Source organism: Alligator mississippiensis, chromosome 1 (assembly GCF_030867095.1).
Source record: "Alligator mississippiensis isolate rAllMis1 chromosome 1, rAllMis1, whole genome shotgun sequence".
NCBI lineage: Eukaryota > Metazoa > Chordata > Crocodylia > Alligatoridae > Alligator > Alligator mississippiensis.
The window spans coordinates 94,677,112-94,703,260 of NC_081824.1; the positions used below are offsets into that span (position 1 = coordinate 94,677,112).

Genomic DNA, 26,149 nt, shown 5'->3' on the forward strand with positions numbered 1-26,149 from the left:
TGTGGCTCTCCTCTGGACTCTTTCAAGCTTCTCGACATCCTTCTTGAATTGTGGAGCCCAGAATTGGATGCAGTACTCCAACTGTGGCCTCACCAAGGCCAAGTACAGCAGGAGGATGACATCCTGAGATTTACTTGAGAAGCATCAGTAGATGCAAGCCAGCGTTTTGTTCGCTTTACCAGCTGTGACATTGCATTGGTGGCTCATATTCCTCTTGTGGTCAATTATGACCCCCAAGTCTCTTTCAGCCATGGTGCTAGCAAGCATAGCACTGCTGAGCCTATAAGTATGCTGCGGTAGGTTTTTCCCCCCCGAGGTGGGGTACCTCACATTTATCAGTATTGAACATAATCAGGTTTTTATCTTCTCACTTACTAAGTTTATCCAAGTCAGCCTGGATCACTAGCCCGTCCTTAGGTGTGGATGCCACGCTCCAAAGTTTAGTCTCATCAGCGAACTTAGCCAGTGCGCTTCTGACACCAATGTTCACATTGTTGATAAAGATGTTAAAGAGAACTGGTCCAAGGACAGAGCCTTGGGGGATGCCACTGGTCACAGAGCACCATAATGATTTGCTACCATCGACCACTACTCTCTGGGTCCGACCTCAGAGCCAATTTCCCAGCCATCAGACTGTGGTGTAGCTGAGGCCACAGTTGGCCAATTTTTCCACAAGAAGGTCGTGACACCAGATCAAAGGCTTTTTTAAAGTCCAGATATATGACGTCAATCTCTTCTCCCTTAACAAACAAATATTTTGTTTACATATACATATTGCAAACATATACATGTTTACAAATACATGTAAAAAACAAATACTTTAATTTAATCATATAATTTAACTTTTACAAAGAAAAGAAATACAGACAGACAATTTTTTTTCTTCCTCCGTCGTCATGCTCCTCTGCCAGGTTTCACTTCTGCCAAAAAAAGAATTGAAATTTGTACTGTACAATGTGTAGTGTCTCTAGTTGCTAAATATGAGAATCTAAGTACTTGGACTGACTTATCACAGGACATAACTGTATTTAACAATTCTTTCCATTACATATGTACCTAAGTAATTAATCTGTATCCCCATTGATGCCAGTCCTCCTTTGTCTGTGTTGCTACATCTCTTCTGTCAGGCCTTCAAACAACTATCAGGGGATTTGACATTGAGCAGTTACCCCATTCCAAAACTTCAACTCCAAATCGCTGTCCTTTTGCAAGCTACCCTACCATCCGCCAACTTACCACAGTAGCGTGCACTACAATTATCCATGTTACCCGTGGAGTAGGGGGAAGTACCCCAAGTGGGTACCCATGCCTGATGAGAAGGTTGGCACATTGGGCAGTGCAAAGGAATCTTGCAGCTGTCTGTCTTCCTGCTGTACCCCATACCTAATTTATGCTACATTATATAGGGTGTTTCCCCTAATGCCTTTGTAAAGGCCTAATGGCTTGTGATCTACTTGATAAGTGCCCTCAGCCACAAGACACTAACCTTGGTCATGCTGGCCCCAAGTTGGCTGTCACCAGCTTTGGAATTCATATTATTGAGTGTGTCCCAAGGGAACAGAACCAAGAGCATGGAAGACCTCTCCTGCAGCAGGACCTGGAGCAGAGACAACCCATCCCCTCAAGGAAAGCCCTGAAGGCAGGGCAGACTTACCTTTTCCAGGGAAAAAAGAGACGGATGAGCCACGCTGGGATGAAGCACCCACACAATTTGTCAGCTGCTTTTATTTCCAGCTGAAAGTGGCGCAGGCAGATGACATCGCTCACGAAGGTTTCTAATCTGGTATTGGCAACGGGGGATGACATGGTAGGGGACCTCCAGATCGGTAGCCATCTGGGGGACAGTGATCACCTAATAATAGAATTCACCATAAGACGTCGAGTGGGTAAGGTAACTAGTAGGGTGAAAGTGCTAGACTTTAGGAAAGCTGATCTCAATGAACTCAGGCGATTAGTCAAGGACGCACTGCAGAGTAGGAGATTTGAAGGGATGGGAGCCCAAGAAGGGTGGCTGTGCCTTAAGGAAACGATCCTTCGGGCACAAAGCAAGACGATCCCCGAGCGAGGCAAAAGAGGGAAAGGGGCCAGGAGGCTTCCCTGGCTGACCAGAGAAATCCAGGGCAGCCTAAGGGACAAAAGGGGAGCACATAAAAAGTGGAAACAGGGAGAGATCACCAAAGACGAATATACCTCCTCTACTCGTGCTTGTAGGGAGGCAGTTAGATGGGCCAAAGCTACCATGGAGCTGAGGATGGCATCCCAAGTAAAGGACAACAAGAAATTGTTTTTTAGATATATAGGGAGTAAAAGGAAGACCCAGGGAGGAATAGGACCCCTGCTAAATGGGCAGAAACAATTGGTGACAGACAGGGGGGGCAAGGCTGAACTCCTCAACGAGTTCTTTGCCTCAGTGTTCCTAAGCGAGGGACACGACAAGTCTCTCACTGGGGTTGTAGAGAGGCAGCAGCAAGGTGCCAGACTTCCATGCGTAGACCCTGAGATGGTGCAGAGTCACTTGGAAGAACTGGATGCCTTTAAGTCGGCAGGCCCGGATGAGCTCCATCCGAGGGTGCTGAAGGCACTGGCCGACATCATTGCAGAGCCACTGGCGGGAATATTCGAACGCTCGTGGCGCACGGGCCGAGTCCCAGAGGACTGGAAAAGGGCCAACATGGTCCCCATTTTCAAAAAGGGGAGGAAGGAGGACCCGGGCAACTATAGGCCAGTCAGTCTCACCTCCATCCTTGGCAAAGTCTTTGAAAAAATTATCAAGGCTCACATTTGTGAGAGCCCAGCAGGACAAATTATGCTGAGGGGAAACCAGCACGGGTTCGTGGCAGGCAGATCATGCCTGACCAATCTAGTCTCTTTTTATGACCAGGTTACGAAACACCTGGACACAGGAGGAGGGGTGGATGTCGTATACTTAGACTTCAGGAAGGCCTTCGATACGGTATCCCACCCCATACTGGTGAACAAGTTAAGAGGCTGTGACTTGGATGACTACACAGTCCGGTGGGTGGCGAATTGGCTGGAGGGTCGCACCCAGAGAGTCGTGGTGGAGGTGTTGGTTTCGACCTGGAAGGGTGTGGGCAGTGGGGTCCCGCAGGGCTCGGTCCTTGGACCCCGATACTCTTTAATGTCTTCATCAGCGACTTGGACGAGGGAGTGAAATGTACTCTGCCCAAGTTCGCAGATGACACAAAGCTATGGGGAGAAGTGGACACGCCGGAGGGCAGGGAACAGCTGCAAGCAGATCTGGACAGGTTGGACAAGTGGGCAGAAAACAACAGAATGCAGTTCAACAAGGAGAAATGCAAAGTGCTGCACCTAGGGAGGAAGAATGTCCAGCACACCTACAGCCTAGGGAATGACCTGCTGGGTGGCATGGAAGTGGAAAGTGATCTTGGAGTCCTAGTGGACTCTAAGATGAACATGAGTCGGCAGTGTGACGAAGCCATCAGAAAAGCCAATGGCACTTCATCGTGCATCAGCAGATGCATGACGAATAGGTCCAAGGAGGTGATACTTCCCCTCTATCGGGCGCTGGTCAGACCGCAGTTGGAGTACTGCGTGCAATTCTGGGCGCCACAATTCAAGAGGGATGCGGATAACCTGGAGAGGGTCCAGAGAAGGGCCACTCGTATGGTTAAGGGCCTGCAGACCAAGCCCTACGAGGAGAGACTAGAGAACCTGGACCTTTTCAGCCTCCGCAAGAGGAGGTTGAGAGGCGACCTTGTGGCTGTCTATAAGTTCATCACGGGGGCACAGAAGGGAATTGGTGAGTATTTATTCACCAAGGCGCCCCCGGGGGTTACAAGAAACAATGGCCACAAGCTAGCAGAGAGCAGATTTAGATTGGACATTAGGAAGAACTTCTTCACAGTTCGAGTGACTAAGGTCTGGAACTGGCTCCCAAGGGAGGTGGTGTTCTCCCCTACCCTGGGGGGTCTTCAAGAGGAGGTTAGATGAGTATTTAGCTGGGGTCATCTAGACCCAGCACTCTTTCCTGCTTATGCAGGGGGTCGGACTCGATGATCTATTGAGGTCCCTTCTGACCCTAACATCTATGAATCACACAGGAACACCGCCCAGAAAAGATAAAAGCTGGCAGCAAAGGAACAGCTGGGGAGACGCTACAGGGAGCAGGCTGCAAGAGTGCCTCCCATGCCGGGGAAGGATGGTACCGGCAACCATCAAAGGACCTGAGGGTGGGCCCACTGGAGGGGCCCTCGAACAGTTAAAGTGATGAGCACAGCAGCAAGGGACTGTGAAGAAGCAGATGCCAGTCATGGGTGGGGAAGGGCCAAGACTCCATTCCCCTTTTTCTTTCTTTGTTAATTTGTTCTCTTATGAGTTGCTGTGAAATGCCCTGAGACAGGGATTAGGGCAACAGTGGCGCTTCAGGGATAGGAGTGACTGGGACAGCAATGCAGTGCAGCCAAGAAGATCCGACATAGTGGCAGGAACAGTCTAACATCCCAAAGAGACCTAGGACAGGGTGGGATCACAAGGAGTCCTGCGGACAAGGAGGGTCTAGGAGGCAATACCGGAGGATGAGCCAATCAGTCACCAAGTGGCTGTCTTAAAGGCTGGCACATGTAGGGGAGGTTGTAGGGGAGGTGGAGCCCCAAGGATACCTGCTAGGAAGTGTAACTGACCAGCGAGGAGTTACAGGAGGGAGCCCCACCACTGAAAGTAAGACCAAAATTATGGTACGAGACTTTCAAGGTATCCCTCAGGGAGAACACGAGCCCTCGCCTCGACCACAGGAACAAACACTGCGGCCAACCCCAGGCACACACTCCAAGGTTGCAAAGGAACACCTACATGAGATCAGGTGGGCACAGGGTGCCTCCCTTTATCACCTACCCAGGGTCACAAAAGATTTTCACCCAGCCTCTTGTATGGAAAATAAAAATACAGGGCACTTTTCAAAGTCTTTTTGCGATACTTTATTTCTATCAGAGATTTAAAAAAAATTCCTAATGTAGGTAGAGAGAAAAGAGAGATATAGATTGTGAACCTAACCAGGGTCACACAGACCCCACGCAGCCCCCAGTACATTGAAGTGCAATCTGCTTTGCGAATACTGGGTTTGCAGTATATGAGGGAGGGAGAAGCACACCAATCCTGGGGGGGTCATAGAAAACTCTAGTTATGAGAACCTTGTCCCTGACGAGATGCCCCCCTCCTGCACCCTCCACAGGTCACATCAGCATACGCCTCCTCCTCTTCATCATCATACCTGAAGCGCCTTGGGGCTCTCCTCTTGCCGCTACACAAGGCACAGCTCTCTTTTGCAAGACATTGGAGAGATTTGGGGGGGGCTACTCTCAATGCTGCTCCCAGTACATTGGCATTCATGAAACTCTGTTACAAACTCCTGTCTGAACCTTTGATACCCCCTCAAAATGAGATCAACCTTCTGATTTAGTTTCTTAAAACATTGTACCATGTCATTACTAGTGCATTTCATAACCTCCAAATTGGCTTGCTTATTACACTTTAACACATTGAACACATTTTTCAATTCGGACGTCATTTCTGCACTGCATGTAGCCATGCTTTCAGACGCATCTGTCAGTAGGTGAAGAATACTTTCCTTAGCTGCTTCTTGATTTTTTTTTGATAATTATGTTGACATTGAGCGTTAGCAGCTACTCTTGAAGATGAAGATGAAGGAGCACCTGTCCACAGACAAAAAGAAAGCTCTCATCAGTTCTTGAAGATTTGTAAAGAACAGTGAGTCATCTTAAATTATTTTAACAGGACTGCCACTTCAGGAATTACCACTGACAGCCTACTATTCATAGATTCATAGACACTAGGTTTAGAAGGGACCTCAACAGATCATCGAGTCCACCCCCCTGCTTAGGCAGGAAAGAGTGCTGGGGTCAGATGACCCCAGCCAGATGCCTATCCAGCCTTCTCTTAAACACCCTCAAGGTAGGGGAGAGCACTAACTCCTTTGGAAGCCCTTTCCAAATTTTGGCTACCCTTACTGTGAAGAAATTTTTCTTGATATCTAGCTTAAATCTGCTCTCTGTCAGTTTGTGACCATTGTTCCTTGTTACCCCAAGAGGTGTCCTGGTGAACAGAGCATCTCTGATCCCTTGCTGCATTTCCTTAATTAATTTGTAGACGGCCACAAAATCACCTCAGCCTTCTCTTGCGGAGGCTGAAGAGATTCAGGTCCCTCAGTCTCTCCTCATAGGGCTTGTCTTGTAAGACCCTAACCATACGAGTGGCCCACCTCTGGATCCTCTTGAGTCTATTAACATCCTTGAAGTACAGTGCCCAAATCTGGACACAATACTCCAACTGCAGTCTGACCAGCGCCCGATAGAGGGGAAGTATCACCTCTTTGGTTCTATTTGTCATGTATCTGCTGATGCATGATAAAGTGCCGTTAGCTTTGCTGATGATTTCGTCACACTGACGACTCTCGTTCATCTTGGAGTCTGCTATGACTCTGAGATCCCTTTCCGCTTCTGTGCTGCTGAGAGGGTCACTTCCCAGCCAGTAGGTGTGCTGGATATTTTTGCGCCCTAGGTGCAGCACTCTGCATTTGTCCTTGTTGTACAACATCCTATTGCGTACTGCCCACTTTTCTAACCTGTCCAGGTCTGCCTGCAATCGTTCCCTACCCTCCGGAGTGTGCACGTCACCCTGCAATTTAGTATCATCTGCAATCTTGGACAGAGTACACTTCACACCCACATCTAAGTCACTGATGAAAATATTGAAGAGTACAGGTTCAAGGACTGAACCTTGCAGGATCCCACTACCCACATCCTTCCAGGTCAATACTGACCCGTCTACTGTCGCTTGCTGGGTGTGCCCAGTAAGCCAAATTGCTATCCACTGGACTGTGTAAACATTTATGTCACAGCCTCTTAATTTATTTATGAGAATGGGATGAGGTGCCGTATCGAAGGCCTTGCTAAAATTCAACAAAATGACATCCACCTCTACTCATGCATCTAAGTGTTACTGTCTGTCACCCAACCATCTTCTTAAGGCTGTACCCCTGAAATATTTGTCCCAGCACCACAGCATGCACCCCACTTCCCATGGGATCAATGCTCCCCCCCCAGCCGCATGTCCACCCCGCACCAAAAATCAGCTACCTCCGCAGCGACCCCACTGGGGGTGAGAGCCTGGAGCTCTGCTCCCCCTGGAAACGGCTACAGCCCCTCAGGCACATGCAGAGTGCCCAGGTGCAGCATCTGCCACAGGGAGCAACACTGTGTTCTCCCTCTGCCACCCCCATCCCAAATTTATATAAGTGTAAATTTGTAAAACTGAAAATCCAGAACACTACTAATAACCAGTACTGTTACTTACAAGTCACCCTTTGCGTGGATAGCGGAGTCTCCATCTCAGGATTCTGTCATTGCCTCCCTGACACAGTACTCCCTTTGGAACCTGATGAGTCCTGCGACACAATGATGGTTGAGTCAGAATCTTCTTCCTCATCATAAACAGGAGAGTTATTTCTTTTGAGCATCTGTTGAGCCTCCTGGATGTCTAGTACCAAAACACGTGGGTTCACTAGAGTAGGGGGGGAGCTCATTTCTGGCTGCATGCTGAAGAAATCCCTTGAACAGTCTGAAGCAAGGTCGTTGATCTGTGACTGATTCTGTTCTTGATGAGGCTGATTGTGTGGAACTTGCAAAGTAGCTGTGGCTTGACATGTACTTTGGCACTGGGGAGTCTGGTTCCTTGTGATGCATACCTCTTGTCCCAAACTCAGTCATGTGAGCCTCTGAAGCATCTCTTTCAAGGATGATAGCTTGTTGTAAAATGGAATCGTTTTACTTGAGGCACTGGACCGAGAATTATTGTCCTTTACACAATGGAAGGCACACTTTAAGGCCTTCATCTTACTGTGACACTGTTCCCAGTCATGTTTGACTCCAAGTTACTCTAATTGTTTAGAAATAGAGACGTAAACAGGTTTATTCCCGTGGCTTCCCAGTTGCATCATGACACTCCCTTCACTCCAAATGTCAATCAGTGCCTCAACTTGTGCATAAGTCTAGTTTGGTACCCATCCTTGTAAAGGATCCATCATGTCTTTCAAAATTTGACTTTTCTTGCTCCCTTCCGTGGCCAACAAAATGTAAAGCAGAGCAGATGATACACGATACAGCCTGCGCCTGCTGTTAGGACCTGTTCTGGGACGTGTGAACCTTTTATCAAGAGAGGCATAAAAGAAGTGTGATTTGTCCAATCTCTAGACATTTGAAGCAATTCTTCACTTTTGATAGTCTAGCCCGTGGCATTCAGAAGCATACTCACACTACTGTTGTGCTGGAAATTCTTGAAAATGTTTGGTGATCACTTCAGGCGAGAAAACATGAAACTGTTTGAATGGCTCAATGGCAGTCATTTCCTTTGGATTTGTTTTGGTCCACATATCTTTTCTGAGCATTTTTCACAAAGGTGACCATGGCTTGCTCTTACGGGTGGGGGGAATGGGGTGATGGTCCAGAAGAGCTCTCTCATGTATGGTTTATTCAAGAGTGTTCAAGCACACAGGCTACCATTTCTGGTATGTGGTAACAGCTCAGCTCTTTTCAAGAAATACAGGCAACCTTCAGTTGCAGGGAGCACATGGTTTCAGTAGCTGTTGACATGTGAATGACAGGAATAGTTTCATGCTAATCTAGGATGGTGACTTTTTGCAGACATTTGAGACAGGTCACTCCACAGGCCAAAATCTTGCTAAAGACAATGTCTTCTTCGAATCCTGAGGGACTAAGGAGAAAGCAGAGGTTAATCTTGAAGGCTGTCGCACATTCACATCGCAGATGTGTGGTTCTACTGATGGGATTCAGCAACTTAATTTACCTCTGGTCTGGTATTTTAAAACTTATGAAGAGCCAACTTGGCAGGTTTTCCGTTAGGAGGATGCTGTTATTTGAAGTGGGGAATCTGCTCTCACATTAAAACAAACACGTGTGGTTGCCAAAGACTATACCTGCTTCCCGGCCATACATTCAGGGCAAGCCTCATGAGATATGGGCACACAAATGCAGCTCGGACTGGTGGGAAAGAATAGTCATGTCAACGTGGAATAATGACCAGTGGCTGGAAATATTCGGAATGAGCAAAGAGACGTACTTCCACATCATTAGCTTGCTGAACCTGCACATCCAGCATCAGAGGACTGTTGTGCAGAAACCCATCAGCCCAAAGAAGCATGTTGCCATGGCCATCATAAAACGGGCCACTCCAACAAGCCTGCACCACATTGTGAATCAGTTTGGTGTGGCTCCCTGCACTGCTGGGAGTGCCATCAGTGAGGTTTGCCAACTGCAACAGGACCTGGCAGCAAACAATTTCATATGCTTAACTACTGCGAGGTGGTAGAAGGATACCACAAAATGTGCTTCCCTAACTGCGTGGGGGTACTTGACAGCATGCACATTCCCATCCTAAACTGATCCCAGGACAACGGCTCATTCATAAACAGAAAGGGGTTTCCTTCTGTGATTCTGCAAGCCATCGTGTACCACAGAGGCAGATTTACAAACATTTACACAGGATGGGCAGGAAGCGCACACGATGCTTGTGTGTTTTGAAACTTGCTGCTGCTTGAGATGATGGACAAGAGCCAATATGTCCCAGGACTGGAGGAAGTTGTCATCCGGGGTGTTTCAGTGGCCCTCCGATACTTGCTGACCCGGCCTACCCGGTCCTGCCCTGGTTCATGAAGCCATATACAAGGCAAGTGAGTGACCCACAGAAATTGCTGTTCAACAAGCAGCTAAGCAAGTGCCGTATGAGCATAGAGCAGGGGCGGGCAATTATTTTGGGCAGAGGGCCACTTACTGAGTTTTGGCAAGCCATTGAGGGCCACATGACAGGCAGCCCAGGGCCGATAAATATTAATTTTCTAAATTTTTTAAGGGCCCTGCGGGCCAGATAGAATGGCCTGGCGGGCCACATCCAGCCCCTGGGCCACATTTTGCCCACCCCTGGCATAGAGTGTGCATTTGGGTGCTTGAAAGCCCATTAGAGTTCACTCAACTACAAGCTAGGTAAGCTGATGCTGATAACATGGCCCTTTACGTAGTGGCAGCATGCGTCCTGCATAATATCTGTGAAACCAGGGGCAAGGTCTTCAGTGACACTTGGAGAGATCAGTTAAGAGAATTGACACAAGCTGCGACCTTCACTAGCAGAGAAGCAGTTAAGCGTGGGGGGGCTAGAGATACAGGCAAATAGCGAGAGGGGTGCTGTGCTTAGAAATTGTCTGGCGGCACACATAGGTGCCGCTCTGCAGAGGGAATGTGCTTTGTAATTGTGTGACTTGATCCTTTTTATCATGAATGTTCCATTTTATATTTATTTCTCATTGAATAAAGTCCGTCTTATAAAAAGCTATAGAGTGGGTTCATAACGGGCTCTCAAGGAGGTCTCTATGTGGGATGCAGGATGGAGGGGAGGGGGTGCATTGGGTGGGTGGCAGGGGGGATGGGTTTGTGGTGGCAGGCGACTTTGAGAAGACAAGCAGGTCTAAAACCGGTTTGGGGACATGACTGCAAACTATAACAGGATTCACCTGCAAATAGAGTAATTAATTCAACAATAGCCTGGTAACCACCACCCCCTGCCTCCACAGTGCAGACTGTGGGGGGGGCTGAAGTAGGCTGATTGCGGACCAGGGCTGAAGTAGGCTGATCGCGGACCCCCAACACTGCTTTGGGGGCAGCTGTCCTGGGCAAGGGGATCCCCAGTAACCAAGGTATCTTGATAATCCTTGATAGCAACCACTGCCTAACCACTGCAAAAATTCCTTATAGTTTGACACGATACAAATGAGAGAAGACACAGGATTCTTTCTGTTTCACTTACAAATTTATGTAGTACTGTTTCCATTGAGGCTTTAGATAAACCATGAGTTACATTTTTACATTTATATTTTTACATTACCTTTTTATAAGTCCAAGCATTGACAGTTATGTTTTTTACATATATGGCGGAAGCAGCAGGGGGAAGAGACTAGGAGGGCCTGTCCAGGGAGGGGAAGGCATGTAGGCCAGCACCAACCAAGGGTGTGAAGAGAGAGCCCCCCAGTCACGGAGAAAGCAGCTGTTGGTATTCAAGTGGTAAAGCTGGCTAAAAAATGTTTTTATTTGTGAAGAAAATAATATTGTATCACAAAACTGTTCTATATACATCACAATTATATTACAAAGTTATTATATCACAAAAAAACCCAGAGGAGGTTTTTTGCCCCAGACAGAGCTCCAGCCAGGAGGCAAGAGGCAGGAAGAGAGCTTGCCAACTGCTCCCAGGAATGATCTGGAGAATTAGTCAGAACAAGCTGCTCAGCTTGAACTCATGCATCAACAGGACTGACTGAGTGTGGGTGGGTGTCTGGGGCTTGGTTGTATTGGAAGGCCCACCATGGAGTGGGGAAGCTGGGATGCCCTTGGTACTGAAAATATGGCTGAAAATTTTTTGTTTTGTGAAAAGAATAACATTATATTACAAAGTTTACTTTCAATCAACACTGTTCAAACTTGCATGTAATCTTGGTCTTGATTTTTAGGGAAAATCCTTGTTTTAGATTTTACCCCAAAACAAAAAGAAAGCTGCTCTCTGCAGTGAAAGAACTGAGCATTTTTAGCACCCATTTTTTGCCAGCACAAAGCAGGGTGGGGTGTGTGGGTGTGTGTATTTGTGTGTGCATGTGCGAGCCAGCTGGGATGCCGTTGGTCTAAGTCAGGGGCGGGCAATTATTTTGGGTGGAGGGCCACTTACTGAGTTTTGGTAAGCCATCGAAGGCCACATGATAGGCAGCCAGGGGCAGATAAATATTAATTCTCTAAATTTTTTAGGGGCCCCACAGGCCGGATGGAATGGCCTGGTGGGCCACATCCAGCCCCTGGGCCTCATTTTGCCCACCCCTGGTCTAAGTGGTGAAGCATAGGCAAGACGGAGGGAGGGAAGGAGTTGTTGGGAAAACTGCCCTGTAGCATTAGTGAGAGGAGAGGGCACATAGGCCAACACCAACCAGGCATGCTGAGAGGGAGTCCCCTGCCATGGGGAAAGCACCTGGGGGAACAGGCTAGATATTTCAGTTGAGCACTGTTGCTACTGTAAAAAGAGAGAGAGAGAGTATGTGTGTGTGCGTGCGTGCACCAGCTGGGATGCTGTGGGTCTACAAGTGGAAAAACATAGGCAAGAGAGGGAGGGAGGAAGGGAGGTAGCACATGTAGCCCACAAATTGACCTTCCTGGTGGAATAGAGCCAGGTCAAGCATGGGCCTAGAGGGACAATCTGGGCAGGGGACCTTTTTAAAACAGTGATGATAGCATGTATGTTTGCATGTATGTGTGTAAGTGTGTGTGTTCTAATAAATAAATACCTGGTAGTCAAGTGGTTAGGAGGCTTGCAGGGACTGTGCAAGTTGTGTTCCACGTTGTTGGAAAAACTGCACTGTAGCAGTAGTGAGAGGAGAGGGCACATTGGCTAGCATCAACCAGGAGTGCTGAGAGAGCCCCCAGCCATGGGGAAACCACCTTGGGGAACAGGCTAGAATGGGGGTTCTTAAAGAAGCTGCACTATAGCAAGTAAGGGGAGGCATTAAGGCCAGCACCAACCAGGGGTGCTGAGAAGGAGCCACCAGCCACGGGGAAAGCATAATTACTTGGGATAATTATCTGGGCTACATGAAAAGACAAACAAAGAAAAAGGAACATTACATACATGATCCTTGAAATGAGCTAATGAAGCATAGTTCAGTAAGTAGCTGCTTGGAAGAGCTTTACATTTGTAAGTTTTTAGTATTTTGAAATCTTGCATACAGCACTGCAGACCGGGGCACGTAGAAACAGCAGGAGGAAGGAGGGAAGGCTGAAAGCAGGGCAAAAAAGATATTCATTGGCAAATACTGGCATATTTATATATGAAACAGAAATATTAATTTTTAAATTGTGAAGGGATTATTTAAATGCAAGCTTAGTTCCTTGTGTATTCACATAATGCGAGGACTTGTCTACAGTGAGGCAGAGAGAGGCTAATGGTGAATTCCCATCGGCTTCTTTTGGGGTCTAAAAGTGTATTAAGTGTATGGAATAAGCACCTGGCAGTGACATTGCCATCCTTTTTTCTGGAGACGAAAGTGGCATCAGGCAATTTTCCCAGGCTTGTGTTTTTCTCTTCTGCCTGCTCTGCCTAACAATAGTAGCATAATATAAAGCATAGCATTCAGGAACTAGAAATAGGAGGGAGGGAGAAGTTAAGAGCGTAAGAATTTGTGTTGTAAAACCACCATGCAGCCATTCCAGCCCTTCTGTACATGGTGGTAGCCCTCCTGTACATGGGGGCAGGACCGGGGGAGGTGGCAAAAGGCAGCTGAGGGTTGAGGAAGGGTAGCGATGAGCAGGGATCCGGGTTTTCCATTTCCCACGGAAAAGCGGAGAAAACCACGGATTCCCTGTTTTTCTCGGAGAAAATGTGGATTTCTCTTTTTAGCCGAGAAATCCGTGGATTCTCTGCTTTTGCAAAGCGCTCTTGCAGGCTAGCACAGCTCCAGGGGCAGGCAGGGGGGCAGCCCCCCCATAGAGTGGGCTGTGTTCCCATCCCCTCGTCAGCCAGCCCTCACTGCTCTAGCTCTAGCAGAGGGTTGAGGCTAGCCCTGCTTCTGGAGCAGACGGCCCAGCCCAGGGCTATGAAGCATGCTGGGATGCTGACTTTGATTTAACTTGAACCAGGAAGGACAGAAGTTTCATAAACCAGTTTGACCCAGATCAGTTAAGTCTGATACTACATTCAACCAGGTTTACCTTAAACCAGTTTCAGCCATTTTGAAGCTGGTTTATGTGCACTGAGCTTCTGTTTTGTTACAGTTTTAAACCAGTTTCTGATCACTTAAGCCAGTTTCTGTGCAACTTCTGTCCCTAGCCTCAGAGACTGATGTGGTATGAAACAGATATGGAGATTGATGCGTAGCACATCTTCAACTGCATACTGAAAAGTTACTGCTTTACTTGACAAAACAACCTTAAATCAAAATTATTTGTCCAGTTGGCTTTCCGGTGTCTTGTTTAGCAAATCTGAATTCTTTATGGCTCTTTTCATCATGAACTACGGGGAAAAAAATGCTTGTGAGGTTTAGTGTTGGTAATCACCTTTAACCATGAAGAGTAATAGTTGTTCTTTTTACTTGCTAAAGTAAACCTCTGTCAACTTCGAGTCAGCAAATGCAAATGATAATTTTTGCTACAAATTCATGTGTAAAACATTTTTTGGAATAAGCTGAGCAAAAAATTGGTCCATCCAAATGGTCAAATGTGCATGACCATGACTGTCAGCAAATTCAGATGTAGGTGTTAATGAGATGCATATGTGTGCTGTGCTTTGCCACTTCCAAGTACATGTATACATTTGATGTCAGTACAAAATTGCATAGAAAAATGTGTTGCATGGGCTGCCTGCTAGATTGCAAAGATTCATATAATGTCCTTCCTGGAACTTAAAGAGGAAAGTGACATGCTTCTTGGAAATTATTTAAATAGATGATATTTGGCTTCACATACAGCCTGCAAATGAGGTTTGGGTTCTACCGGAGCAGGGGCCAGTGTCAAGAAGAAAAACCTGTTTAAATGAGTGCTGTCAGTGCTGTCAGTTCTTTTATCCTCTCCTCAGTACTTAATCAGTATATTGTAGTTTCAAACACTAGGTCATACCTGCAAAAACATGTGCTGTGTAAATTAACCTGTTGGTGTAAATTGTGTAAATAATAGATGCATTTTATAAATAAGTGCCTATTCATGTACTTAAGTACTTCTTTAAACATGCAAACATGTCTACAATTGGTTGCATGTTTTCTCAGTAAATGTTCTAAACATTTGCCACCCCACTCTGTATTTTTCAAATGTAAAAGAATGACTTTGTATATATGCACATAAATTACACTTGGGTTCAAAGTGACATTAATCTCTAATGTGCATGCCTCTCTGAATGGTGATTTTGGGATAATACTTCCCATTTCAGTTGTTCAAACACCATTTACATTTTTGAAAATTCATCCAAAAATAGAAATATGGGGTATAGAATATACTTTCTAAGCAGTTTAAAGTCGCACTACTTCTGTCCGACTGCATTATTTAAGCTGTGTTAGCAGATGATAATGAAACTTCTGTAATATTTCTCAAAACCGGATGTGCTAAGCTAAACGAAGTAATATTATGTAGGTTTGTTTTTCATAGTTTGTAGATGGAAAGCACAGTTGAGATCACACTCTCAAAATACCAGTCGATTGCTATTTGGTACCTGTTTGTTTGTTCCCTGATTGGTTAAAACTGTTGCTGGGCTGATACCATTTTAACCAAAATTAGAAAGTCCATATAAATGAGTCAAACTAGACTGCCTGCTTTTTTCAGTTCTCTCTTCTGATTCATCAGTTGTTTGTTGCAGACTCTCACTGCCTTTGTGAATTGGGGATTGTGGCTGCTTAGGTGAAAACTATTGGTGATTACTTACACAGGGAAAATATTCATAAAGGTCTTGCATTGATGACATTCAGATGTTATCAAAATTATCACTCTTAGAAAAAGTTGAAGGAGAGACACAGTAGTTAACCCAAATAGGTGAGGGGAGAGACTATTTCTATTCTGTGAATGTCTCTTGGTCAGCTATAGGATATATACCTTTCAGGATTATAGTAACTAGATATCACTACTGCATATCAGGAAAAAACATAGACTGTTTACCAAAACCATGGGTTACTGCAATAATTTAAGAGTTAGAGGTGAAATGTTTATGCTGCATTCAAAGGAATATCACTTCTTTCTCTGTTGAAATTAAACCTATACTCAGACTTTTCCTTTTGAAAACTAGCTAGGTTTTGATGGCAAAAGGAATATTTTTTCCAGAAATTTTACATTTGGACAGCTTTAAGCTTTTATTATTCTTTATTTTTCCCTCCCATACTGGTGAATTAAAATCAGGATGGTGGTAGAAGGTAGTTTTGGGATTTCTGTTGAGTCAAAGTTTGCTGCACAACAAAGATTCTGCTGTGGCCGAAATGAAGATAACAAGAGAGATGTAATCATGTGGGGAATTCCCCAACATGGCAGACTTTTCAGTTGCATTCCCACCTCCCCCTCCATTTGTTGAGAAGAGTAATGTAAAGAGGAAGTATACCTTTAATGACAACATCTAAACAGACTCCTTTTTTGTGATTCACAGTGCAAATTTGGTGAGACTACTACTCTAAATTCTTTGACCCTTGAGGGTACAAGCAATGTGTAAGGTTACAACTAAGCCTTATTGGCCCTCACAGATTATATTTGCTTATTTAGAAGACAAATAAACTCCAGTTTATATGGCTAGAATATCCCTCTAAATTGCTGTCCCATGAGCCTTTATAAAAATAATTTTCTTCAACTTGGTATATCCCAAGATTAATGGCCTCTGTGATACAACAATCCTGTGCCTTAGTCAGATGTTTTTAATTTCCTCTCTGAACTGGTTTATGAAATATAGCAACATAGAAGATAATTTCCTATTTGCTGTATTTAATGCTTCTTCATTTACACTGTAACTGCTTATAATTACATTGTAGAAAATTTAAGTATTGTTATCTTTCAAAATGCTAGTGGTTTCAACTTTTTTTCTCCTTTTTAACATGGGTTATACATTTTATTGCAGGATTTGGTTGTTCGTATTGTCTTCATTCTTGGTAATTTAACAGCAAAGAATAACCAGGCCCGTGAGCAATTTTTTAAAGAGAAAGGGAGTGTTAGCATCCTGACATCATTATTCCAAATCTACAGTGAATTTGATTTAAATGAAAAAAAAAGGAAGCATGAAGCAGGAGAAGAAAAGAAAACCCAAAAGCATCCTTCGGAAGCAGAAGATGTCCTTATAAAACTGATAAGAGTGCTTGCTAATCTCTCCGTTCATCCCAGTATAGGAGCAGCTCTGGCAGCTAATCACTACATTGTGGCACTACTCATTATGGTACTAGGTAAAGTCTGCATTTCCTTTTCTTGTATTTTGTTTGTCCAATCTGAAAGGCAGAAATACTACTTGACCTTCACATAAGGCAGAACCTTAATGAAATCTGCTATGTTGGTGATATGGCTAGGTCAATTAGCTAATGTTAATAATTGCAGTATATGAAATATTTTAAACAGCAGTAGCATTATCACATTCATATTGAATTTCAGTGCCTAAGAGGAAGTAGCCTATAAAGGTGCCCCATGAATCATATCATAAACCATACAGCAAACTGCTCAAGTAAAATGGATGAATCGGGAGGTCTCATGTTATATTTGTGTCTCACTATGAAAGGTCACATATTTAAAACTTCCTTATTGCCACATACTCTATACACTGCTTATTGTTGTTGAGACAAAAAAAGTTTATAGTTAAGTTTGTCACAGATTTACCATGAATTATTTAATCATTTCAGAATTTGGAAACTTTTAGTCCTTTGGGGATATTCCATGTTCACATAAGGATAGCCTTTGAAGTGTCCAGATTTCCAAAGTATGTCACAGACTTGTTTCTATCTGCCTTCATAAAGCATATGGAATGTGCAAAATTAACATTATAAATCAGTAGATTCTACACATTGTTACCCAACTCAAGAGGAAATTATGTGCACGAAGAGTTGGAAGAATGGGACTCGTATTGGCATTCCTGGGTCACCTCCATCTTATTGAAAAGTGGATAGTTTCTACATTGGCAATACAGTGGTTGAATGTCTGAAACTGTAAACTGTTCCCATTCTACTTTTATACTTAACAACAGGAACAATTTTAATGTGTCAGAAGTGCCAGCATTCAGAGTTTAAAAAAAACCACTTTCCTTATAGCAGGATTCTGGTGTGCTACAGCTGCAGTACAAATGTTATTGTATCGGACAGGACGAGACTGTCAAGTGTCCTTCAAATTGCATGTAACCCATTACATTTTGCCATACCACTCAACAAATGTAAGCTTCAGAGTCTATGGCCACATCCAGAAGAGCGTGGCTGTGCAGTATGTGGCGCCACAGAAACATCTCTGGTGCAACATATTGCACTTTCGGCTGTTCTCCACGCTGCAAGGGAACAGCACCGGGGTCGGGGGAGAAGGGGGGTTGACCCCGGGGTCAAAAAAAAACATGTTAAAAAAAAAAAGAGCAGCACACATGGCAGCAGTGCACGGTGCTCAAAACCAGAGCCTAGCTGGCTGGAATCGCATTCCAGCTGCCAGCCAGGCTCTGAGCGGCAGGAACACTGCTACTGCAGTTCCAGGAGGCCCCCAGAACCTCAGGTGTGGACACGGCCTATGGGTGCATCTACATGTAAAATTAATGCAAGCCAATAAAGTCTGGAGCAGTTCCTGCTGGAGTTAACTGCTTCCAGGCACAGTGTCTATATATGTGCCTGAGAGCAGCACTTCGAGCTCAGGCAGAGTACCAGGGCTGGCAGCAGGCTCAAGGGTCAGCCCCAGGTTCCAGGTGGTGGTGTTGGGTGGTAGAGGGGTTGGCTGGAGCATAAGTGCTAAACGTGTGGAGCCGTGTGGCCAGGCAGCAGGCAAGGGTCTGGCGTCCTGCTGCCTAGGCTGACCAGGTGCAATTTACGCTCAGGTCAGCATTTACATGTGTTTCACTACAGTTAATAACTCCAACATAAGATAGTACTGTTCCCAACAGTACTATCTTACAGCGGAGTTAATTAATTTACCTTACCCTAATATCTGGACACATGTAGACAGTGACACTTTACTGTGGAGGTAATTAGTCAACTAAAAGTGCAGTAAATCGTGTGTGTAGATACACCTGGTGGGCGTGTCCAGATGGGCACGCCCATACAGTTTGCAGCACCTTAGAGTTGGTTGAAGCACTGTAAACCACATGTCATGCAGGTGAACCCCATTTGCCATACTGCTAATTTGTAGCACGGTGCCAAAATTTGACACTGAGAGATCCCAGTGTAAAAAAAAAGCCACAGCCAAAAAAAAGTGTGGCACACACTCTAGGAGCATGCACTGGCAGGCACGGAGGCGGGATCCTCCAGGGAGAAGCTTTGGCTGCCAGCCAGCGCATCTCCCCTCCTCTAGTTGACCCCCAGCTCCTCCAGCATGCCAGGAACTGGGAGGAGTGGGGAAACAACTGTTTCCGTGAAGTGGGGCATTTTGCCCCACATCAAACCCCACATGCAGGGGCATGTGCAGCAGCAAAAAGCAGCATCATAAATTTGTATTGGTGCTATTTTTTGTGCCTCTGCACATGCGCACTCATCTGGACGTGCCCTATATGTGTTAACATCAGAGATGATTGAAAATTGGAACATTTTTCACAAATTGCAAAGGTTCATCTTAAGCAGAGAAACTGGCTTTATTTCATGTTAATGAGTTGTGACTGCTCTTTGATCCATGCAGACAGGTACTGTAACCCTGGCTTGGGCAAATTTTAGGTCTCCTACATCTACATTCATGGGAACTGTGATGAAGTTTGCTATTCAGTGTTCCAAAGCATGGCTTTCCAGAGGGGGGCCTGCAGGCTGCATGTATCCTACGCGGGGTTAATTTGCAGTACTTGGGCTCTCACCCAGCTGCCATTCCCCCCTTTGCTCCAGCTACAAGAGCAGCTAGATTCTCCAGGCTCCTCTCTCCCTCCTTACACTGTGCTTCCTGCCTTTACCTGAGGGGACGAAGCAGTGTGGTAGTGTAAGGGGCTGAGGGAGAGTCTGGGGCCACACCTGGGTGAGGGATTGGGGCTACATGCAGGGCCCTCCCTGCATGGGGTCAGGGGCAGAACACATGAGCAGGTTGCAGGGTCAGGTCAGGTCGTGCAGGGATCACATTTGCCTGAGATCACATGTAGTGCAGCAGTGGGGCAGGACCATCTGTACAGCATGCTTGGTGTGACCTATGCAGCATGCAGCTTTGGGGGCATGTGGCCCTTAGGGGCTTAAAAGTTGGACTGCCCTATTCTAAGGTATATTTTTTTTCTATGATCAGAATACAAGTCAATTGATGACTGTGAGGAGCTGGTCATCAATGCAACAGCAACACTTAATAGCCTATCGTACTACCAAGTGAGGAATTCTGCAGTTCAAGACAAGAAACTACACATTGCTGAGCGTAAGGATTTTTTTTAATCAATTCCTTTTTCCTTGTGTTTTAGAATATTGAGATAAGTTATTTGTTTTGATTATATTAGGGCCTTCAGGAAGACAGAATCATTAATAATAGTTAGCAGTATACTTTAGGACACACATTTTCCAGGGCCAAAATCTGAACTACAGACCATCCCAGCATGCATCCAAGGCCAAAACATAATACTTAAACCAGTGTGGAAGTATTCATGTAGATAAAAAAACAGTCCTTCTCCCCCAAAATTTCGCTGCCTCAGCAGTTTGTTTTCTGTTGTGTAATTTTTGGTTAAGCTCTTGAAAGCCTATATGAAAAAATATAAAAATAGCACTGTGGGATTCCATGCTTTTGACTTCAGATTAGATATGCTTCATTTCCAAGTAAAAAGGCGGTTGGTTCTTTTTAATTGCTAGCCTTGCAAACTCTGGTCAAGAGCTGAAAACAAAGCTGTTTTCTTTCTGGCTCAGAAATCGGTTCCTGGAAATAGGGATTCTGCAAATGGAAGTTTGTAGTTAAGTATAAGAACAATTTGTTACTGAGGCAGTTGTGAGTTTTAGGCCTTTATGGTAAAATCTGTACAAAAGGTAACAGACTCCTTGCTCTGAAGAATTTCCATTCTAAATAGACATGACAGTCAAGATGACAGAGAAATGGAGGCACTGAAAAGGGAAATGGCTTGCTCAAACTTACAGAGTAAGTCAATGGTGGAAATGGGAATAGGAACCCACAGGCATGTCCAGACGAGTATGCACGTGCATTTCCCTGGGGACAAATAGCAACCATGTGCCACTGCTACATGTCCCCAGGTAATGCCCCTGCATATGTACTCTGATGCGTGGCAAATTGCCTGGGTAGGGTGGGGGATGCTGGGGCCAGTACCTGGGCTGGCCCCAGAAGCCTTTCCTGGGGGCCTCCTGGGGCTGCAGTGGTGGCGATCTGGGCGTGCAGAGCCTGGCTAGAAGCCAGAGTGTGGCTGCTCTGACCAGCCGGGCTCTGGTTTCAGGTGGCGCACACTGCAGCTGTGTACACCGCCCCACTTTTTTTTGAAGCCTTATTTTTTAGATACCAGGATTACCCAGTATCTAATTTTGGCTCCATGCTACAAATATCCAGCACAGAGAACTTTTTGATGTGTACCACATGTGTTTTGCAACACCTCAAAAGCCTTTGAGGCACCACAAAGCACACGTGCATGCTCAACTGTGCATGCCCCATGTCTCCTGACTCAATACCAGGGCCCTCTCACCTAGACAACATTCCCTCTATTAAATAACAGTTTTGCTGATGTTGTATGATCCGGAATAGAATCCATCTTGTTCTCCCAAAGCTATACTGGCCTGATTACTAACCAAATGAGAATCAAAAGCTTATTTTGTCATTGAAATAAACAGACACAGGGAACAGAACTGTGGAGTAAGGAGGACTGAGAAGGTGCAGTTTTTACCACAGGAGCACTTGGGAAAATTGCCCTATTGTCTGAAGGAGGGAAAGACTTTTTACCTAATTCCGAAATCCTGAAGGCAGGGAGTGACCGGTGGGTTTGCATAGCAGTAGATCCTTCAAGCTTCTTTATCCTAGACTCTCCAACAATAAAGTGCTGCTTCATTTTGCTCAGGAAAAGCAGAATCCAATGCTTCTGGCCGCCCACGTACAATAGGACCCTTCTACTGGCTCTGGGACCCCTCATATACATGGAAAAAGGAGCTGGACTTGGTCCGTTGAAAATGTAATTAAATCTGCAGTTATTACTATAATTATACATAGTCATTGGACTTGTTGCTGTTTAGGAGACAACGTGATATATGGGAAGGAAACTTGTTTTTTAATGATGTGCAGGTCAGCAATGTCTAAAACCATTGCAGAAAAGTAACTGATAAACCATAAACTTTGAGTACATTTAGTTTCAAGATGGGCAGCTGAACTTTGCTCAAAAATAGACATTTCTACGTATTAGAATTATGTGTTCAAGTGTTTATATGCCTCTGTTTTCTAAGGGTCTCATCCAAAGCTTATTGAAGCTAATGAAAAGACTTCTGTTGGCCTCACTGAGCTTTGGATCAGATCTTTAATCACAGGGAATCATAGTTTTCTTTTAAAGACCATGTTCCTAGTTAATCCAACTATTCAGTTAATCTAATGGGATTGTACATATAGTGATGTCACCTCTGTTAAAAGTGTGTTATTTGTAAGACAGCCGATAGCTGGACAGTTTATTTAAAGTAAATGCTCATTCTAATGCGTCTTACCTCAAGCTGATATGTGAAATGGTTAAAACATGAAAATCAGTTTATAATGCTGTCCAATCTTAAAGTAGATGCAAAGGAATCTACTTCTCTTCAACAATTCTTTTTAATAAGAAATGCTATGTTACTGGTAATGTATATATTGTGCACTGGTAATTCATGTATTGTGCCTTTATGCACACTTTAGTCTGAGTCTTTGAAAGTTCTCTAAAACATTAACGAATTAAAACTCTCCACACCTTTTGAGGGAAGGAAGTATTTATTCTGTTTACAGATGAGGAAGATGAAACAGTTAAAGTGATTTGCTGAAGGTTAGACTGAGTCAATGGTAGACAGAAGAATAGCACAAAACATTTTTGACACCAAGGCCAGTTCTTTAACACTAGAGCTAGGGACAGAAGTTACACTTGAACCGGTTTAAGTGATTAGAAACTGGTTTTAACCAGTAACAGAACATAAGTTCAGTGCATATAAAATAGCTTCAAAATGGCCAAAACTGGTTTAAGATAAACCTGGCTGAATCAGACTTAACTGATTTGAGTCAAACCGGTTTATGCAACTTCTGTCCCAGACCCCTTCCTGGTTTAAGCGAAATCAGAGTCCCCCAGCATCGCAGCATGCTTTCCAGCCCTGGGCTGGGCTGTCTGCTCCAGAGAGCAGGGCTGGCCCTGGCCCTCTCCTCCCTAGCTGGAGCTCCAGCTGGCTGAGAAGGAGGTGGAGACTGCAGCCAGGAGACAGCAACATCTGCCTGGCTTTCCTCTGCCCCGCCCCCCTCGCTGCTCACGCAGGGATCTCCCCCTCCCGCCACACTCCAATGGCAGGGACCCCAGCGGAATGGACCCAAGCTGGCATCTGGCCATGCCCCCCCTCCCATTCTAGCTAATGCTGAGAGCTGTCTTTGTGTGTCTCTCTGATTTTACTGGAACAAAGGCAGACAGAACAGTGTATGCTTAGAGCTAGAAGTCAGTGGCTTGCAAATGTAAATAAACCCTGCAGATAAGAAGATCTTGAAACCAATGAGAGAGATGCGTATTTTCTTTTGTAGGGCTTGAGTAGCGAGATGGGGAGGGGGAAGCCTGGCAAGGGCTGCCTTCCCCTCCAGGCACTCTCTGGCTGGGGACTGTGCTGCCCTGGGTGGGAGTCTAAACCCTTCTCTAATTATAGCATCCTGCCAGGGCCTGGGCACATCCCCTCTCAGCTCAGCACTGTGGAAGGGAAGGCAGGGCTCACTCTGGTGCCCCCCAACTTCTAGCCTGAGCCACTGCAGACATGTGCCTGCATTGCCCGATTCAAAAGTGAATGTCTATCCACTTGCAAATCAGTTCAGTCTCTGCAGGTTAGACTAACCTGCAAATATTGAATCAATTCAGGCTCAGACTTTTTGAATGTCTGTCCCTAGCCAGGATAATGCTACCTCAGATTTTCATCTCTTAAGATAGGACTCTTTTAAAAATCCTTTTGTTCCCATGTTTGTAACAGTATTTTAGATTTCATGATGAATTCAATTCTGCAAGTCTATTTGCTGAGCAGATGGCTTTGCAGAACCATAGAACACAATAGAGTGGTGGAAATACAGATTGAAAATATCCTAGAGCCAACGATGCCCAAAAGCTATTGATCAGAAGCTAATTCCACCTCTTTTCCATACTAGAGGAACCAACCATTTTTACCTACTGCCATCTCCCTGGTTGAATTGAGCAGTTTGTAGGAGAGTTAAAGCCCTTTTAGCCAGATGGTCAACAAGTTGCTTCTCCTAGGAAACATTTTAAGAAATGCTGCTGTTTGATGTAGCTTGGCTAGATTTTGGAGAAAAAAGATTATCACTTCAGAAATTTCTGAATCAAATTTAACTCAACTCTGGCAACAGCCAAAGGAATGAGAGGGAAGCCAACTTCTTCTCTTTCCTCTATGGCAAAAGTATAGACATTGTCTGTCATGTAATCCCTTCTGTATTGAGTGACAGTCTTAGTGGTTCTATCTTTCATCATGGAGGCTTTCTGTGAAGGTTGATGAATGATGGATCCTGCAGTGCTCCATTACTGTGCAATGAAATCTTCCAGGGCAAATTGCCCCTTCCAGGCAATGGTGGAGACCCAGCTGTTTCTTCTAAAAAAGTCATGCAACCTACTCAATATGAAGTTAACAGGGCAGGGAGGTGGCCAGCAGGAAAAGCCTTCAGATAAACTGCAGTGTCAATAAATTGTGCAGGCTGTATTTGAGTTAAGGCTTTGTATTTGTAAATATAATTATATTGTAATAGATCATGGTCCAATAAGACAGAGTTCTGTTATTCTTAATAAACTTCCATTGCCATCAGTAGGAATATGGTTCAAGTAAGGGATTCATTTAACATCATCCTCCATTTCTGTCAACAAAGCCACCATCATTTCTGCCCAATTTGCTTGCTATCTTTGACTCCCTTCTGGTTCCCCTCCACACACTGATGTTATCCCTAAATCCTGCTGTTTTCTGTATGGAGTATGTCCAAAATCCATCCACTCCTCTTGGTTCCTTCTGCAGAAACCTCTGTCTGAACCCAGCCATTTCTCATTTTGTGGCAATCACCTCTTCTCTGCCCTCTACCTGTGCCTTTTCTATCTCTTTAGCCATGCCAGTCTTCCAATCTCTGGCAGAACTGGGGATAGCAATCTGATTTAACAGTTCCTTTTATGTTCTAAATCCATTCCTAACCAATCCTTCTCTAGGTCACTCCCAGGTCTACAGTGAGCCAGTGTACCATATTTCTCTACCCATTGAACAAAAGGCATTCCAGCAAATATTGACTAAGCAGATATTCAAACAATGGAATAACCTGTACATATGCTCATGCTTGCCACTTCATTTTTTTTGTGTCCCATCCTACATTTACGTGTTCCATTTTGTTTGTAGATCCGTCAGCAGAGATTTATCTTCATGTTTATCTGTAAAGAATGAAGCATGCATTTTGTGCTATATATAAGTAATGGTAATTGTACTTTTCTGTTTCTCTGCAAATCAATAGTGCTTTTAAAACTGCTAATGAGCAGCAATATGGATGGAATTCTGGAGGCTGTGAGAGTCTTTGGCAATCTTTCCCAGTACCATGAAATCAGTGACTTCCTTGTGAAGAGAAAGAGTGAGTTCCTATTGCATAAGTAGTGATGCTTTTTAACCTATTTAGGTGGATGCTTATAATTCTAAACATAAGCAAGCAATCTTAAGAGGTGTGACTGTAATGTAGAATTGAAAAATCCAGTAGCCAGAGTACCAACAAGAATAATGAGTCCACTTTTACTAGAGCATTATTGAAACCAAAGTTACTTGAGGGAGAAAGTGCATTGAAACTTGTTGCACAGAAAAAAATGCAGAAAGTATTTTTTTTCCTTTTTAAATTATTATAAAAATTTTGAAATTTCTTGTTAGCTCTTCCTTAGCACCCACATTATTGATTCTGTCAGCAGTGATTCAGTATAATAAAATAAAATCTAAGCATTTTTAAAAGTTTGGATTTACAGGACCCTGATTTTTGTATGTGACTATGCTTCAAGTGCTCATTTGTATACTTTCAAAAACATTTAATGGCCTCATCAAAAGAAAACAAAAAAGTGTAAATGTAAGACCCACCCCCCCCCCCCCCCCCGGCCTCCGCAGTAGTCTGTCATTTTTTTCTTTTGATGGATGAGAAACCCTAGAGCAAATGACAGCTCCTTCGCCATCCAGAGAAAGTATCTTGTAAAAGTTTAATTACTGCCACTTCTCTATAATCTCCTTGTGTTATGACATCCATGGGCTGATCTAGGATTTTGAAAA

General features: G+C 44.6%; 2 protein-coding genes across 10 annotated transcripts in view; one reads left to right on the plus strand and one right to left on the minus strand.

Moving 5' to 3' along the window:
- ARMC2 (armadillo repeat containing 2) overlaps window positions 1-26,149 on the plus strand; it is a 192,561-nt gene that overhangs the window by 120,353 nt on the left and 46,059 nt on the right. For 5 of the 9 annotated variants that reach the window (XR_009463941.1, XM_059732709.1, XM_059732706.1 and 2 more), the window contains exons 13-15: window positions 16,678-16,996; window positions 19,983-20,105; window positions 25,362-25,475. Coding sequence is in view for 8 of the 9 variants with exons in the window: in XM_059732709.1 (XP_059588692.1) it covers window positions 16,678-16,996; window positions 19,983-20,105; window positions 25,362-25,475 (556 nt within the window). In the remaining variant the exon portion in view is untranslated. Of the gene's footprint in view, window positions 1-16,677; window positions 16,997-19,982; window positions 20,106-21,732; window positions 22,502-25,361; window positions 25,476-26,149 lie in introns of those variants that run through there. The other 4 variants (XM_059732722.1, XM_059732716.1, XM_059732718.1 and 1 more) reach the window with 3 other exon arrangements.
- Window positions 22,601-26,149, minus strand: part of SESN1 (sestrin 1) — a 126,755-nt gene continuing 123,206 nt past the window's right edge. Inside the window, exon 10 of the mRNA XM_059732727.1 lies at window positions 22,601-25,281. Within this exon, the coding sequence (XP_059588710.1) occupies window positions 25,255-25,281 (27 nt within the window). The 3' untranslated portion in view covers window positions 22,601-25,254. The remainder of the gene's footprint in view (window positions 25,282-26,149) is intronic.